The 17,872-nt window shown below is 49.6% G+C and overlaps 1 protein-coding gene across 1 annotated transcript in view; it reads right to left on the bottom strand.

Moving 5' to 3' along the window:
* Nucleotides 1-17,872, bottom strand: part of SH3PXD2B (SH3 and PX domains 2B) — a 71,252-nt gene that overhangs the window by 48,787 nt on the left and 4,593 nt on the right. The window contains exons 3-4 of the mRNA XM_077757317.1: nt 8,703-8,778; nt 753-829 (exon numbers count right to left, since the gene is read on the bottom strand). Coding sequence (XP_077613443.1) covers nt 753-829; nt 8,703-8,778 — 153 coding nt within the window. The remainder of the gene's footprint in view (nt 1-752; nt 830-8,702; nt 8,779-17,872) is intronic.

Here is a 17,872-nt window from a genome sequence, read left to right as displayed (position 1 = left end):
TGCTTATACTGACCAGATCCTCCAGCAAAATGTAGGACAGAAGTGGCAAGAAAAATGTACTTGCTTTGTTCCTGATCTTAGGAGAGAGAGCATTTAGTGCTCCATTGTTAAAGTATTTCTTGCTCTTCCTACCCTTCTCCAATCAGAGCATCTAGTGATGTAAAGCTAGAGAAATAAATACCAAAGATAAGCGAACCTAAACAGAGGAAAAGCATGCTTTTCTCCCTAACCACAGCCTCAAGTCAAACGAAATACAACCAAAAGACAGGCACCCTGTGGTTTAGAACATTCAAGGGACTGGAAGCCAGTTGCACTGTCCAACAACAGGGGTCAGCTAACTAACTTCTGGGACATTCACACACAGTAGAATACTATGCAGCCATTTAAAGGAGGCTCAGGAGAATGTTCTTACAGCATAGGGAAATTCTTACATTACACTATTAAAGAAAAACGAAAGAGCAACAAAAATGGCACATGTGGGATGGTGTCAAAACCATGAAGAAATGCATGTAGAGAAAAAAATGGAAAGGAAACGTGTAAAAACCTTAATAATTGTTGCATCTGAGTTGAGGGATCATGGGTGGTTATTTTTCTGTTTTTACATTTCTTTGAACTGCAGATGGCTCGCAGTGGCTATTTTGTACACAGAAAAGGAAAAGAAGAAGAAGAAGAAGAAGAAGAAGAAGAAGAAGAAAACAACCCAAAGGGAAGACACGAGATACAGGAGAAGTGTAGGCATTTCTCAGACCTACCTTACAGTATTCATCAATCGGGATCAGGCGTTTGACGGCAACGTCCCGGATGTGGCTTCGTCGGAAGAGAATTTTGCCTGCAGGAAATAAAAGCACATGTGACACTGTAAGTGGGCAAGGAGAAGCTCCTAGTAGTCTTGGAGGGTGTGGATGCGGTCACCTCTGGTAGGTGTGGGTGGTATGCAAATTCCTGGCTTTCCTTAATATCCCCTGTTGGATGACCCCAGGGCTGGGATGACCCCACGCATGATCCCCCAAAGGCTTGTTCAAAGCTCAAGTGCCAGGGCTTGAGGGAGTGGGCCCACTGGGCAAGTTCTGATGAGCTAAGGGAGGCTGGACCAGTCCTGTGGAAGGAAGGGGCTCCTACCAGATGGGGAAGGAAGGTCAGATCTGATGATCCAACTCCAGGGCTCTCTGATGGGGCGAGCAGCAGCAAGGACACTGACGTGCCTAACCTGACCGCTCAGCCTCCTTTGGCCCTCCTTCCTTGGACACCTAGTCTCGTCTTACATTCCCCAAGCACTGCACACTCTTCAGTATCCTGTGCCTTTTGCTCTGTCTGGAATACCTTCCCCATCCCACGTCACCCACTCTCCCAGCTGGGAAACGTTTACCCACTTTATTTTTTTATTTTTATTTTTTTTTAATATTTTTTATTTATTTCTAGGAGAGAGAGAGAGACAGTGTGAGCAGGGGAGGGTCAGAGAGAGAGGGAGTCACAGACAGAAACAGGCTCCAGGCTCTGAGCTGGCAGTCAGCACAGAGCCCGACGCGGGGCTCGAACCCACAAACCGCGAGATCATGACCTAAGCGAAAGTCGGATGCTTAACCGACTAAGCCACCCAGGCGCCCCACGTTTACCCACTTTAAATGGACTAAGAATTCATGTGTCTTTCTGACTGCACACATCACATTGTTGATTTACATCTTCTTTCCTACTAGTCATGGAGCTCTGCACGCAGAGGGGCAGACTGGGCCTTAGTCAATCGTGTGCACTCATGTGCACAGAAGGCACTCATGTCTGATGAATGTATAAAGGTGGATTTCGCTGGCCCACAGGACACATCCTTCCAATTCCTTACAATCGGTTCTCTGTAACAGAAGAGTTCCAAGCCTTCCTATCTCACTGAAAACGAACTGAGAATCAATCAGCTACCTGCTCGGGTGTCCTGAGCACTGGATGTGGGATCAGGGCTTACAGTGTGACGTGTGGGCAGGTCACAGGCAAAGACAAGTATATAAACGATGCCACTGAGGATGTCTGGAAATATCCAAGGTGCTAAAACGTTATGGGTGAGGTTTGTTTCAAACAAATCGGTGAGGGGCCCCTGGGTGGCTTAGTCGGTCAAGAGTCCGAATCTTGCTTTCAGCTTAGGTCATGATCTCATGGTTTGTGGGATGGAGCCCAATTCGGGCTCTGCGCTGAGAACACGGAGCCTGCTTGGGATTCTCTCTCTCTCTGCCCCTCCCTGCTTATACATACACACGCCTGCTCTCTCCTAAAATAAACAAACATTTAAAAAAATGAAGCAAAAAAAAAAAATACTGGGGAGTTCCCATGAGTCATGGGGAGATGGTGGCCAAGTACATGCACTGACCATTAAGACGGCTTGGCCTTACCCTTTTGGATCCGTCACACAGGGAGGGGGTGAGCAACATCAGAAATAAGACACCGACGGGGGCCGGAAAAGGTAAGGGACAGAGACAAACCCCTCTGCCGAGCTTATCAGAGTATCAAGAGGTCTCTAGGGAGAAGTCAAAGAGGAAGACACAGGGAGACCACAGCTTTTCAGACAGCAGAGCGCGGAGAGCTATGGAGAGCTTCACTCACTCCTGACCCGAGGAAGCAGGTCAGGGAGAGGCATGCGGGCCATGAGGCCGGCAGGGCGAGGAGAGCTCAACCAGCAGTCTCTGGTGAGACTGCACAGAAGGAGCCTGGGTGAGCAGGAACAGGATAGGAGGAAGGGTGCAAAGGGTGCAAAGGAATCTTCACAACAAGACAGAATGGAAAGGGATGACGGGAAACAGCCTACTGACTTTAAGATTGGCAATGCAAGCTGGTGAGGGAGATTTGCACCCAAAGAGACGATGTGGTTAATCTAACATTTAAAACTATCTGACCACTCGCTCTTGGGGAAAAGGGCACAATTAGGGAATTGGGTAGATATGGTCTGCCTAAGAGTGCAGGTTTTTTTTTTTGTTTATTTTTGTTTGTTCGTTTTTTGCTGAATTTCCACCAATTAGAAAGAAAACAACAACCCACAGTGAAATAAAATCCATCTTCCTCATATTCCTTAAGAACAAGGAATCCCCTTTGTTTATTATGGTGACTGTTATAATTCTGCTTAATGAGTCAAGCTTCTGACATACCATGTCTATTAGGAAAGAAAAATTGAGAAGAAAATGCATCACAGGCTTCAAAGTGCTTGTCTCCAAAGGGTAGAAGACAGAGCCTTTTTGTTTTCCTTGACTTTCCCCAAATTTCCCACCATAAACATGCATTGCTTCTGGAATCAGGAAATTTGCTTGTCAGTTGGAATTAAAAAGCAAATTACGCAGCAAAGCGGGGCGGGCTTACAACCCGGCAGCCCTGCTCTGGGTCAGCTGATAGAGAACAGTCTCTACGTGAGCCCTCTGCGGGCCAGCACCCGGGGGCTGCCCTCTTGGCACTGACAGTCTGTGTGTCCCAACAGGGAGGGGCCCTGCTGACACTTTGGGTGGGGCANCACCCTCGTGGGTGGTGGGTGGGACTGTTTGCAGTTTAGAGCCCTCCCCCCAGAGAATCCCTGAACCTTTAGGCAAAATACGGTATGCAGGCTTGGGAAGAGAAATCTCCTACAGCAAATGCTTCCTGCCTCTAATCCGTTTCTCAGAACTGGAGAGGAGACCCTGCGTAAAACGTTTGGTCCCATTTTGATACAATGTGCCTTTCTGTAAATCAGAGGAAGGGTGGAGAGTGGGGTGTTCAGGCCTCTTACTGGGGAGATTGTGACCCGACTGAAACCATTCACAATAGGCATGGTGCTAGCACTGGCCCACGGGAACAGCACAGGCTGGGCCTGAGAGAGAAGGACGGAGAACTCAGGCACCTTCATGGTATCCTGGATGTGGACACAACCACAAAAGCACCACTTCTCTCCCTGTGTGGCCTCAGTGGGACAGGGGTCTCTGAGTACATGTCTGAGGACAGGAAGCCCCGCAGCAGCAGTCGCACCTGCCAAGGAGGCCACAGGCTCTGTCGTCAGAGAGGCCCTGGGCCAATTCCAAGGTCATCTCTTACTGATTATGCTGCCTTGGGAAATTCATTTACCTCTCAGGTCCTCAATCTCCTTATCTGTAAAATGGGAGAGCAGCTCCTATTTCTTAGTAGTAACCTCCATGACACACCCAGCACAGGGCCTGGCCCTTCCTAGGTGCTCACAAAAAGAGTAAATCACTTAAAAAAAAAATAGGTTAGGGGTGTCTGGGTGGTCCAGTAGGTTAAGCGACGGACTTCGGCCCAGGTGAAGATCTCACAGTTCGTGGGTTCGAGCCCTGCGTTGGACTCTGTGTTGACAGCTCAGAGCCTGGAGCCTGCTTCGGATTCTGTGTCTCCCTCTCTCTCTGCCCCTCCCCTGCTCACTCTCCGTGTCTCTCTCTCAAAAATAAGTAAACATTAAAAAATTAAAAAAAAAATAGGTTAGATAATACTGCCTTATATTTTGCAGTTAAGAGCACATGTTCTTTCCTCAACCTGCAGCTTAGTTTGTTAGGACCCATCTCCAGTGGGCTAACTCATCGTCCACCCGCAGCAGAACTGGAACGTGGCTCAGGCCCTGGGCTGCGGGGCAGAAGCATGTGGCCAGTACCTCATTGACCGGTGGCTCTGAGTGAAATGCCAGTCGGGCCTTTCTCTGCACCTGATGCCTTTCTGCGCGAGCTGCAAGGAAGGAGGGTGATCCTGAGCCTTCCCCAGCAGGCCAGCCGTCCCGGAGTAGAAAGGGTGCTTGGCAGAGAGCACAGCCTCTGGTGGGAATGGGCAGGCTTTGTTTTCCACAGCGGTGGAAGGCCAAACTGTAAGTCTTATTTTTCAAGCCGCCTCCTCTGCCAAGTTGGCTTCCCCAGCTCTTGCTGGGATGGAAAATTGTACAGGGCTCCTTTCCCCTCCCCCCGCCTTTGTGCTAACATGAGACTTGCTTTTGTTCTGCTGACGGGGCAGTCCTGGAAGAAAACTGAGCCTGAGGAAGGGAATGGGTCTCCCGTGTCCTTGCCGTTGGCCTTGGCTTCGAGGAAAAGCCAAGAGGTAGGCCATGAAGGAATGTTCTAGGGGTCGGGGGCCCAACTAGACCTCTCCAAGCTGCAAGCGGGTACCCTGAGCAGGGAAAACGGGGCTGAGTCTTTGAGAACAGCATTTTCCAAAGTTTGTGGGTGGAAGAGGATGACGTAACCACAAAAGCTTTCAGGGGCTTGGGAGAGGGTCGGTTCAAGTTCTTCCCTGTCCTGGGAAGTTTTTTTCAGCACTGGTTTTGCCTTTTGTCTGGTAAAGAGTTATAACTTACTGCTCTCCTTTCTTTCCCTGAAGAAAAGCCTACATTTAGAGTCCAGTTCAGCTTGAATATTCAGACTGATCATTTATGTATGACTCTCAAATATCAACACCAAGACGTTCCAAAGGAATATCCCAGGATCCTGGTTCTGACTTTGACAGAGAACCCACCAGGTCCAAGGGCGAGAAGCTTGTAAAATGCGAGTTACTGTCCCATTTTATAGATGTAGAAACTGAGGCTCGGGGGCAGGGGATGTCATCTGCTCTAAGTCACAGAACTGGGTCCGCTGGACTTTAAAGCACGCACTGTGAAACACTGCTATTTCGCTGCTGCAGTTGGTGCACGGGGTTTTCTCCAATAGGAAACAAAAATTCCAGTGTGATTGCACACTTTCTCCGTGGAAGAACTAAAAACATTAGCTTTTTAAGGCAAATGATTCTCCCAGTGGATGGGGGACTGGCAAATACATCTACCATGTCTCTAAACCCACTTGGTGAAGCTAACATCTAGAAGAACCCAGTCGATGTGCTGCAGACTGCAGAACTCTGGAGTGGGGAGGGGAGCGTGGGCTCCTGTGTGACCCAGGGAGGCCCCCTTCATCTCTGGGCCTGTTGCCTGTTGGCAAAATGAAAAAGATTGAGAGGGCCCTCCCAGCTCTAAATATTTGTGATTTGGGGTGATTGTCAATTTGCTGATTACCTGCACATAAAAATCATAAGTGCTTGGTTGCTGCTAGTTCCGTGCCAGTCTCTTAGCTCATCCTGGTAACAGCTCTGTCATTTAAGTATGATGATTATCTCCAATTTGCAAAAGGAAATAAAACTCCGCATGGTTAAATAATTTACCAAAGGTAACTGAGTGAATGTGTGGGGCACTGGGGATTTGAACTTGGGCCATGTGACGTCAGGCATGAATTCTGGGGCCAGCCATACCTGTGTTTCATCCCAGCTCTGCTGTTTGTGGAAATGATTACAATTCCTCTGAGCCTAAATTTACTCATCTGTGAAATGGGCACAGGGTTATTCTGAAGACTAAAAGTGGCAATGCATGTAAAGCACTTAGCCTAGTGACTGGCCTGCAGTAGACAGCCAATGTTACTACTTGAAGCAATAACTCTGGTTCGGTAGCCCCTGTTTTTGAGCTGAAGTCTTTATGCTGTTCCTTTTCTAAGGAAATTTTTGGGGGGGAAAGGAACCCTTAATGTCTTGAGAGCAGGGACCAGCCATGATTGTATTAACTGCTCCACAGTGCCCAGAGTGGTGCTTGGCACTCAGAAGGTGCTTGGGAGCTGTGGTAGACAGGCAGACAGAATTTCTCAAATGAACCCCCAAAGAGGTCCCATTCTAGTCCCCAGAGCCCATGCATACGATGAGATCTCATTCCTGGGCTCATATTACAATATATGCCAGAGTTCACTTTAGGTGAGGGAAATTACCCTAGATTAGCTACGTAGGTATAATGTAACTGCATGAGCTCTCAAAAAAATTTTTTTAACATTTATTCATTTTTGAGAGACAGAGAGAGACAAGAGTGTGAGCAGGGGAGGGGCAGAAAGAAAGGGAGACACAGAATCTGAAGCAGGCTCCAGGCTCTGAGTTGTCAGCAGAGAGCCTAATGTGGGGCTCGAACTCACAGATGGCGAGATCATGACCTGAGCCGAAGTCAGAAGCCCAACCTACTGAGCCACCCAGATGCCCCTGCATGAGCTCTTAAAAGCAAATGGCTTTCTCTGACTGGTGGCAGAAGGAGAAGTCAGAGAGATTCAAAGTACAAGAAAAATTCAATGCCCTGATGACAGCTTAAAGATGGATAAGGACTATAGGAAGCCTCTGGAAACTAAAGGGGATCCTTGGCTGACAGCCAGCAAGGAAAGAGGTATTTTATTTTATTTTTTAAAGTTTATTCATTTATTTTGAGAGACAGAAAGAAACAGAGAGAGGGTGCAAGCAGGAAAGGGGCAGAGAGAGAGAATCCTAAGCAGGCTCTGTGCTGTCAGTGCAGAGCCTGACTTGGGGCTTGAACCCATGAAGGAAACCGTGAGATCATGACCTAAGCTGAAGTCAAGAGTCAGATGCTTAACCAACTGAGCCACCCAGATGCCCCGGAAACAGTATTTTAGCTCTATAGCTGCAAGGAAGTGAATTCTGCCAATAGCTTGAATGCGGCTGGAAATGGATCCTGCCCCAATCCTCCAGACAAGAGCCACCTTGGACAAGATGATGACTGCAGCCTTATGAGACCCTAAACGGAGAGCCAGCAGGACCTGCCTGGCCTTCTGACCAACCGACTGTGAGATAATAAAGGAGTGTGGTTTTAAACTGCTAACTTGGTGTTAATTCATTATAAAGCAATAGCAAATTAATACTGCAGCCCTAATAAAGAAGCCACTCACTACAAAAACTTTATGAGCTCTAATTATTCTTATTTAAAATTTTTAAATGTTTTTTATTTATTTCTGAGAGAGAGAGAGACAGTGTGAGTAGGGGAGGGTCAGAGAGAGAGGCAGACAAAGAATCCAAAACAGGCTCCAAGCTCTGAGCTGGCTGTCAGCACAGAGTCTGACGTGGGGCTCGAACCCATGAACCGTGAGATCACGACCTGAGCCGAAGCAGGACGCTTAACCGACTGAGCCCCCCAGGCGCCCTTAATTATTCTCATTTTAGAGACAGAAAAAACTGAGGATCCTGGAGGTGAAATATCTTGCCTAAGTGGGTGGTGTGACATCTAACCCCAAAGCCCGTATTCTTTTTTTTTTCTTTCATAGTTTATCAAGTTGGTTTCCACATAACACCCAGTGCTCATCCCCACAAGTGCCCTCCTCCATGCCCATCATCCCCCTCCCTTCTCCCCCACCCCCATTAGCCCTCAGTTTGTTCTCAGTATTCAAGAGTCTCTCATGGTTTGCCTCCCTCTCCCCAACTGTTTTTCCCCTTCCCCTCTCCCATGGTCCTCCATTAAGTTTCTCCTAATCCACCTATACGTGTAAACATATGGTAGCTGTCCTTCTCTGCCTGACTTATTTCGCTCAGCATAACACCCTCAAGGTCCATCCATGTTGCTACACAAGGCCAGATTTCATTCTTTCTCATTGCCATGTAGTATTCCATTGTATAGATGAACCACATCTTCTTGATCCATTCGTCCGTTGATGGACACTTAGGCTCTTTCCATGTTTTAGCTATTGTGGAGAGTGCTGCTATGAACATTGGGGTACATGTGCCCCTATGCGTCAGCACTCCTGTATCCCTTGGGTAAATTCCTAGCAGTGCTATTGCTGCCAAAGCCCATATTCTTAGGCACGAATTTCCACAAACGACTGGGACTCTGGTCATTGGTACTATGCCCCAAGGAAACTGAGCTGAGAGACCTGGGGGCCGTACCAGAACCCCCAGAAGCCCCTTCCGACGGCATGTGTTTCACCTACCTGGCAGAAAGGGAATGATCCGTTGTTTGGGATCCTTCTGTCCTCCTTCCATGGGAAATTTGTCCAACATCTGCATCTAAACAGGGAGAGAACAGCAAAAATGGAAGCCTTTAATATGGTACATGCATCTCTGACATTTTAAGAGAATTATGTGAAATATGTGATTTGACATATAAAGGCTCACTTTGTTCAGCTTTTCAGAAACCCAGACTAATGGGGAAGGCAATGTCAACTTGACCTAGGTTCTCCATGAAAACAGTTCTTTATGTCCACAGCCGCCATATTAGTGAAGGCTCAGAGCGGGGAGAGACTATTCTCAGTTTTCATGGGGGGTCTCTAGCCACAGGACCTGAAATGGGAACAACACCCCCGGAACCACCAGAATTCTGCTGACAGTCGGTCAATCTGTTTCCTAAGAACTGCAGGTTTTGTTAAGGAACAAACCACTGAGACTCAGCATGGTTAGGTCTACGCTTGTGAGATCATTACACTCCCACGCACTGCTGAGATTTCCCCAGGTTGGCTCCACAGAGAGATCTGTGCCCAAGCCTGTGCTAGGCACACAGGGTACAGAGATGGAAAGACTCATCGTCTAGAGAGAGACTGAAAAGGAAACTGATCATTATAGGGTAGCGTAGGCAGTACTTTCAGAGAGAGAGGGGGGTAGGCTGCTGTGGGGGTGAGGAAGGGCAGACTACCCAAGCTGAAGACTTTCACTAGCGCGATGAATGCCTCGGACTTGATACACAAAATCACAAGGACCTGCTGTTGTGGTCCTGGAGAATTGACATACCTTGGGCCTCAACTTTTAAGTTGGCCATAATGATACCAACTTGCAGCATTATTTTATGGACTAAAGCCGGGCCATGGTAGTGACTAAGGCTGTCGTCAGATTTTTGGTTCTTCTCCTGAGCACATGGTAGATTTGTACTCCCCTCACCCTGAGGTAGGATGTGGCCAGTTAAATGTGAGCAGAAGAGACACACGTCACTTTGGGGCGGAAGAGTTATGAGCGGTGCGTGACTCACCACTCCCCACTTCCTTTTGCCATGTGACCGGCCACACTCCAGACACTGGCTTCTCTGCCACTGAGGGTCCGGAGCCCCCAGCCACCGCTGACGGACAAGCAGCCCCAGGGAGAGATGAACCCTTGTGGTAAAGAGAGGCCGTATCAGAGTGGTGTGACTGTCCTACTGGCATCTGGGCCCAGGATTCAAGTAGAGGGAAAGGGAGTCTGAAGTGTCCCAGAGTGATGGCTAGAATGTGAAGAGCCCGCCCATCATTTTACTTCAAGGGGAGAGTCACCCTGGCTTTTAAGCCGTCCCTACAAAAGAACGAAAGCAGCTCTGAACAGCCCTGGAGGCATAAGCAGGGCTCTCGCGTAAAGGGAGGGAGAAGAGGCTGGAAGACGGCGAGAAGCAGGTTACCCGTGCCAGGCACAGACCAGATTCTTTAGACACATGCTCTCACTAAATCTTCAGAATACTCCTTCAAGGTGGACAAGATTAGCCGGGAAACTGAAGCCCAGAGAGTGGAGAAATGTGCCATGGGCCGGCGGCCAGCAAGTGGACGGGCCAGAGACGGAAGCCCATGGCTTCTGTGCCGTCACACAGCCCGCCTCTATGGTGTAGTGAAGACAACTCACACGGATGGCTCCTCAGGCTCAAGAAACGGGCGGGGGCTCCCTGCCTCCCTGGTGCTGTCTAGTGGGATGCCCCAGGGTCAGTGGGGGCTCCTCGGCTTGGCCAGCGCCCCGAAGGGCTGCCCAGAGGCCATGGTTTTATGTGTGGTTTTCCCCTGGCCCTACTCTGTGCCGTGTGGTGATGGAGAAAGGCTTGGTCCACCATCGTTCAGCAAATGGTGAGGCCACAGCAGGCGTGCTGGAAAAGGTGGGCTTCTTTCTTCAAATCCAGGAGCTTTTTAATGTCAGCACAAAGTAGGCTCTCAATAAAAACTGACTGAAGCAAAGAATGTTCACTGAGTAAACACTCTGGAGGAGCGCTTTACATGTTTGCTAAGTACCCTAGTTAATATTTGTGTCACTAATATTAAGTAATAATCAGTAACCACTACTAACGTTTGCTTGGCAGTTTAGTTAATAAGCCGCCTCCTACGTATGATTTTATCTGACCTTTACAATAACCCTGTGATATAAATGTATGCTCCCCATGTCATGGATAGGGGAAACTGGGGAGCAGAGAGGGGCAGCTGCCCAAGGTCGCCCAGCTGAGTGGTGGTCCAGCCAGTTCAAGTATCCTAATGTAAATCCCATTCTCTTTCCCTAAGATCACTCACAGAAGTGGCTCTGGAACATTGTGCAAATGTGAAAAATCAGCCTGAGGTGAAGTGACTATAATATTCTGTGCACAGGTGAACATGTTTTCTTCTGAGAAGCGGGGTGATTGATCGGTCCCAGCTGCGGAGTCTTTCAGCGATTATAGGTTTTGCCCGACACCATCTTTTTTTGTCCTTCTCAATTATATTTGTTAAGACAATGCTGAAACACCATTACAGGGAACTTGGAGGGGGGACAAAAAGGGTCTGCACCGGTAATCCATCCACCCTCTTATGCCTGGTCTCCATTCTCCCGGCTTCCTCCTGACCCCTGTCGGAATGTGCACACCAGCTAAAAAGGCTTCCCCCGGTGCTTCCTACGGTCTTTAACAGTCTGCTCCGGAAGCTACTCTCTTGTCCTTTGTCTTGGCTTGCTTTTTTTTTTAACCAGACAAGCATGGCCCAAAGAACTGATGTGTCTCCCCAAGTGTTATTTATGAATTTGAGGCAGCAGAGCTGGGGTTGATGCCGCAAAGCATAACCACAAATATTACCTCCAGGGACCAGACGGCCCTGGAGTTAAATCCTGATGTCTCCTCACGTCAGCTGTGTGTCAGTGGCCAGACTCCTCACCCAGGGAGCCTGATTCACCATCTGCAGAATGAGGCCCACAGCCTGCCTGTCAGGGTCCTTATGGACATGAATGTTGAATGTGAGCCCTTTGGGGACACAGAGTGCTTGACAATATATCCTCTGTCCTTGCTCTCTGTCCATAAAGAATACGTTATTCTGAAAGTTCTCTGGGAATAATTAGTAGTTTGCGAGGCTGTGTTCTTCTTTAAATTTTTTAAAGTTGTATTTATTTAGAGAGAGACAGCATGAACAGGGAAGAGGCAGAGAGAGGGAGAGAGAACCCCAAGCAGGCTCTGCACCACCAGAGTGGAGCCCAGTGTGGGGCTCAAGCTCATGAATCATGAGATCATGACCTGAGCTGAAATCAAGAGTCGGACGCCCAACTGACTGAGCCACCCAGGTGCCCCAAGGCTGCGTGTTTTTAAAAACTGTGTAAAATACACTTAACAGAGACCGTTTTGACCATTTTAAACATACAATTAAGTGGCATTAAGCACATGCGCACTGCTGTGCAGCCATTACCACGAGCCAGCTCCAGAATTTCTTCATCCTCCTGAACTAAAACTCTATCCTCATTAAACACCAGCTCCCTATTCTGCTACCCTAGCCCCTGGCACCCACCCCTCCACTTTCTATCCAGATAGATCTACCTATTCTAGGTACTGCAGAGAACGGAACCATAAAGAATTTTGTGTCTGGCTTATTTTACTCAGCATCATGTCTTCGAGGTTCATCCATGTTGTAGCAGGTGTTAGAATTTCCTTTTTCTTTTCTTTTTTTTAATGTTTATTTATATCTGAGAGGGAGAGAGAGAGAGAGAGAGAGAGAGAGTGAGCGAGCAGCAGAGGGGCAGAGAGGGAGACAGAATCTGAAGCAGGCTCCGGGCTCCAAGCTGTCAGCACAGAGCCTGACACGGGGCTTGAACTCACGAGCCATGAAATCAGGACCTGAGCCAAAATCAGATGCTTAATCGACTGGGCCACCCAGGTGCCCCTTCTTTTTTTTTTTAATGTTTGTTTTTGAGAGAGAGAGAGAGAGAGAGAGCACTTGAGTGTGCGAGTGTGTGAGCGGGGGAGGGGCAGAGGGAGTGGGGAACGGAGGATCTGAAGCAGACTCTGGGCTGACAGCAGAATACACAATATGAGGCTTAAATGCACAAACTGTGAGATCATGACCTCAGCCAAAGTCGGATGCTTAACTGACTAAGCCACCCAGGCACCCCAGAATTTCCTTCCTTTTTAAAGCTGAATAACGTTCCATCACAAGGTTGTGTTTTAAAGTTAGCGAAACTCCTCAGACTATCCACGGCCCCTCCCAGCCAGAGCCGGGTTGTCCAACAGAACTCTCTGGAACAATGGAAAGGTTCTGTATTTGCCTAGACCTTTATGGTCACCGCTAAGCCCTAGGCTGAGCTCTAAGATTGAGCACTTGCAATGCGGCTCTGGAGACTGAAGAATTGCACTTTTAATTTAATTTTTTTAAAAAATATTTTTTTATTTATTTCTAGGAGAGAGAGATTGAGACAGCGTGAGCAGGGGAGGGTCAGAGAGAGAGGGAGATACAGACTCTGAAACAGGCTCCAGGCTCTGAGCTGGCAGTCAGCACAGAGCCCAACGCAGGGCTCGAACCCACGAACTGCGAGATCATGACCTAAGCGAAAGTCGGACGCTTAACTGACTAAGCCACCCAGGCGCCCTTGAACTTTTAATTTAATTTAATTCTTATTAATTTAAATAGTCTCACATGACTCGTGCCATCACAGTGGACAGTGCAGGGCTGGTCTAGAACACCCATCCTCCATATATATACGGATATAGCCATATCCAGGTTTATTTCACTTTACCACCCTGTCAATGGCAACTACAGTCTACGACTATTTGCAAGGACAGACGATCGGAGGCGGGAGCTATTTTGCTTTTGGTCTTAGTGTGTCCAGGTTTACAGGCTTCTCTCACCCCCTGGCCCCATTCCAGACGCTCTGTGGGGACCCCCAGACCCAGGCTGTCTGCAGCAGCAGGACCAGAAGCATGCCAGGCCAAGTGCCCCTGTGGACGGCTATCCTCGGGAACTAGAAAATCCATGCCCCTCCCCCCCGGGTAATACAAGGGAGTGGTGATCAGGGTGAGGAGGGCTGGAAACCAAGGAGGAAAGTGAGTCAGTCTGAGGGGCGGGGAGGGACAGGGAGCCACGTCAAGTGGCTACACTGCAGGCCTCCAAGGGGGATGAGAGAACCCTCTGTCAGCAGTTTTCGAGACATCAGCTTGTGGTAGAGAGAAAGGAGATGCGGCATCCAAGGAAAACAGCATGGAGGCTGGTGTGGAGGGCCACACGTGGTTTGTGTTAATGGCAGACTGGCCTTGGAGGGCTTTCCTCCCTCGATATCACAAAGCCTCACAACCTAGAAGAGCCGGAGGAGGCCACGGAGACCGTCCTGTGCAGTTGCTGGCTGGCCGGGAGCCACGTGGTCCTCACAGCAGGACGCAGCCTGCCTGGGCCTGGGTGCCATGGCTCGTTGTCTTTGGGGATTCTGTCCCCTCGAGCAGCTGGTCTAGATGTAAGCATGCTCTGGCGTCCCGATGGACACGTGGGGCCTGCCTCCCGTCCCTCAGCTGACTTCCGTACCGGTCTGCCCACCCTTTGGCCTGCCCTCCCCCTTCTCCCCACTCCACTGGGCTGTGCTAGGTACCTGGCATACAACAGTGAAAAGAGGGGAGGGATGAATGAATGAATGAACGAATGAGTAAAAAGGGGGTTCTCTGGTTTGGCCAGCCCTTGTCCAGGAGAAGGGAAATTATATGCTCCAGGTGGCAGCAACAGGACCTGGACCGGGACTGAGACGGCTGACCAACACAGCCTTGCCTCCTTCTACTTTAGAAATGCAGAACTGCTAACTGTGTGGAAAAGGGCAACTACGGTACTGTCTAAGCCACACACCGCCGAGATGGGAAGAGCTCTTCAGACTGGAAGGGAGAAAGATTCTACGAGATCATGACCTGAGCCGAAGTCAGACACCCAACCGACTGAGCCCCCCAGGTGCCCCGAGAGAGACTCTATTAAGCATGTGCAGCCTGCAGGAGGCACGCTGCAATTTCAGAAGGTGATGTCTGTGGGAAGGAGTGCATCTGAACACCAGGCCAAGGCAGCATTTGACAAATAATGGCTGGCGGGCTCCTGGGCCAGCTGTTGGCTGGGACTTTGCTGGGAAGCCTTCCCCGGCTGGGCAAGGCTGGGAACTCTTCGGTTCTGCCACCCCTTTACCTGACCCCCCGAAAAGACCAGAAAAACACTCCCTTCCCTTTGGCCTCTGGGGTGGAGCGTGGGGGCTTCTGGGCAGACAGTCCCCAAAGCTCAGAAGTGCACCTGGGGCTGTTAAACTCTCAGAAGGAGGGCAGCCAGTCCTGTCTCAGTCACAATGGGAACAAATGACTTTGTTGTGTGACTTGGGACAGCCTCTCCCATCTCGGGGTCTAAGCTCCTTCCTCTGGGGAGAAACGAAGGCGTAGACCCAGAGGCTGCCTCCAAGTAGCCTTCAGCTCTGATGTGTGCTGCATCCAGGGAGCAGCTCCCTGTGAAAGCCCGTGTCTAGGAGCGGCCCTCTCTGGGTCCCCATGGACAGAGGGTTCTTGCGTGTGGCACATGTGTGATGGCACCTCTCCCAAAAGCTCCCTGCTGGGCAGAGTGACCCAGCTGGCTCTGTGTCCCTCGCCACTGGAATTCTACAGGAGGCCCAGCTAGAAGTCCTGCTTCCTCACGCCTCTACACCTCAGCACACGTGTTTCCTCTTTGTGGACAGCCCTCCCCCGTCCTGCAGCAAGGACAACTCCTTCCTCCTTGTCAGATGTCACCTCCTCCAGGAAGTAAGCTCTGCCTGGGCTCCCTGGCCAGGACAGAGGGCCCTCTCTGAACACTTGGGGGACAAAATGAACCAGTGGGAAAACTCAAAGAGCAAAGGCCGCACAGCGCGGTGTAGAGTGGACCCCCTCACGCATCCGAGGCCTGTTTGTGATGGGCTTGTGGTCCGCTGAGAGTAGCCCTCAAGACAGGCTCAGCCCACATCTAGAGGGAGTGCCAAATGCGCCTTTGAAGGCCAGCCACAGGCAGAGTTCTGAGGCAAATCTATATCTGAAGAGACATGGATGAAGGCAATACGGGGCCTCAGGGAGGCAGGGAGGCTCAGTGGTTAGGAGCACAGGTTTCAGACTCTGCTGTGCCGCGGCTTGAAAATCTTAGCCATGCTGTTTCTGGGCACGTGACTCTGCCTCTCTGAGCTTCAGTTTCCCCATCTGTGACGTGGACACAATGCTGATTCGGGCTTGCAAATCAGGACTGCATGAGATGGCACCGAAAACGGGCACCTGGTGCGTTTCAGTACATGATTGCTGATATGGTTACCATGCCCCTCAACCAAACCACACTTCCTCTGGGCACTGCCCTCAACTCTGTGGGCATTCTGGCCACCTCCAGCTCCCTCTGTCACGCTCTGATGGACTCTCCAACGTGGGCTGAGACTAGGGCAGAAAGGGAGGTTCAGAGAGGCTGAGCGGCCTGCCCGAGGCCACACAGTTGGGAAGACAGAAGGCTAAGACCTGACGCTGGGTCTGGTTCCAAGCCCAGAGCTCTATTTCCTGCACCTTCGTGTGAATGAGACACATGGCCAGATGTTAGCTAGGAGTGGCAGCCACACTGGCTCTTCTAAACGTAAGAGTTTAGGCTCTGGGTCTGGCTCTTCTAAACGTAAGAGAGTCAGGAAATCACATTGGAAGGCGAATTGTCATAACAGACCTTCTCGCTGGTGACTGTGAGTCTCTTCCCACAAAGGAACCGGAGTCATGCTCCTCCTTTCTATCCCAGGCAGCCTCTCTGGAGACAATTTCATCCGTCTGAATGTCTCGCCCAGACCAGAAGGAACACTGTTTTCTGTCAACTGCAGGATATGTCCCCCTTTCTGGCAGCAGGGGTCTGATTCTTCTGGGGAATATTTCTACTCCTCGGTCAGTTGACATGCATTCTACTCCAGTCCCTAAGGCTGGCCCGGATTGACCCAGCCAGTGACCCCAGATAAACCAATGAGACTTTTGCTTAAATCGCTGGGGGCGTTCTTTTTCCTGAAGCCACTGAACTGACCTGACCTGTTGGATAGAGTTTGGAGCTGTGGCCATCACTGTACTACCCACCACCCTGCTTGGGCACAAAGAAAGCTAAGAAGTGGAGAGAGGCAGGTCCTCATCGACAGTTTTGCCCCTGGATCCAGCCACACCTGCAGCCAAGCACCCTTAGATGTCTCAGTTACATTTTGCCAATCAACGCTCTTTTTGAATAATCCATTTCGAGTAGGTTTCTGTCATCTGCAACTAAAACAGTTCTGACTAAAACAAGATCTCACAGCCAATAAGTGGCAGTGTTTGGATCAAAGCCCAGGATCTTAACCACTCTATTAAACTGGCATCATCTCCTTCTCTGATCTTTATGCCAGTTCCTAGCAGCAACCCACGCCCATCAATAATCCCAACAGCTGACATTTGCTCAGGGCTTGACAACCCAGAAACTGCTCACACACATCATCACTCTTTTTAGAAAAGCAATTGAGATAAACTTCATATACCATAAATTTCACCCCTTTAAAGTGTACAATTCAGTGGCTTTTAGTATATTCCCAAGGCTGTGCTACCGGGGCCATCATCTAATTCCAGAACATTTTCATCACTCCCAAAAAGATACCCAGTACCCATTAACAGCCTCTCCCCCTTTCCCCCTCCCCCTAGCTCCTGGCAACCACTGATCTGCTTTCTGGCTCTGCAGATCTGGCTCTCCTGGACACACATCATCACTTTTAACTCCATATAAACTCTGTGAAGCAGCCACTAGAGAGAGGAGCACTAGACAGCACAGTGGCTAAGAGTGCAGTATCTGGTGTCACCTGCCTGGTTTCAAATCTAAGTTCTGACGTTCACTAGCTGTGTGACCTTGTGCAAATGACTTAACCTCTCTGAGCCTAAAATTCTTCATCTATGTAATTCAATAAACTTAGTATGAGGATTAAAGGAGTCATTATATCTAGATGCTTGGCAGCCCATTTTCCAGAAATGCCAGCTCTTTCTTTTGTCATTAACTTGTCATTGGTGAGGACAATCAGGCACAGAGGGGTTAAGAGGCATGCCCCAGGCCTCATAGCACAGGTGGCCGGGCCCCAAGTCTCCTGACCGAGCCCTCTGCTTTTTCCATTACGCCACATTGGCCTAGCTGTTTCTCCACGAAAGCTTGGC

The sequence above is a fragment of the Crocuta crocuta genome, unplaced genomic scaffold (genome assembly GCF_008692635.1).
Source record: "Crocuta crocuta isolate KB4526 unplaced genomic scaffold, BGI_CrCroc_1.0 scaffold131, whole genome shotgun sequence".
NCBI classification, from domain to species: Eukaryota; Metazoa; Chordata; class Mammalia; order Carnivora; family Hyaenidae; genus Crocuta; species Crocuta crocuta.
Note: the sequence above shows the minus strand (reverse complement) of the source record. Positions and strands in the feature narration are given on the sequence as shown.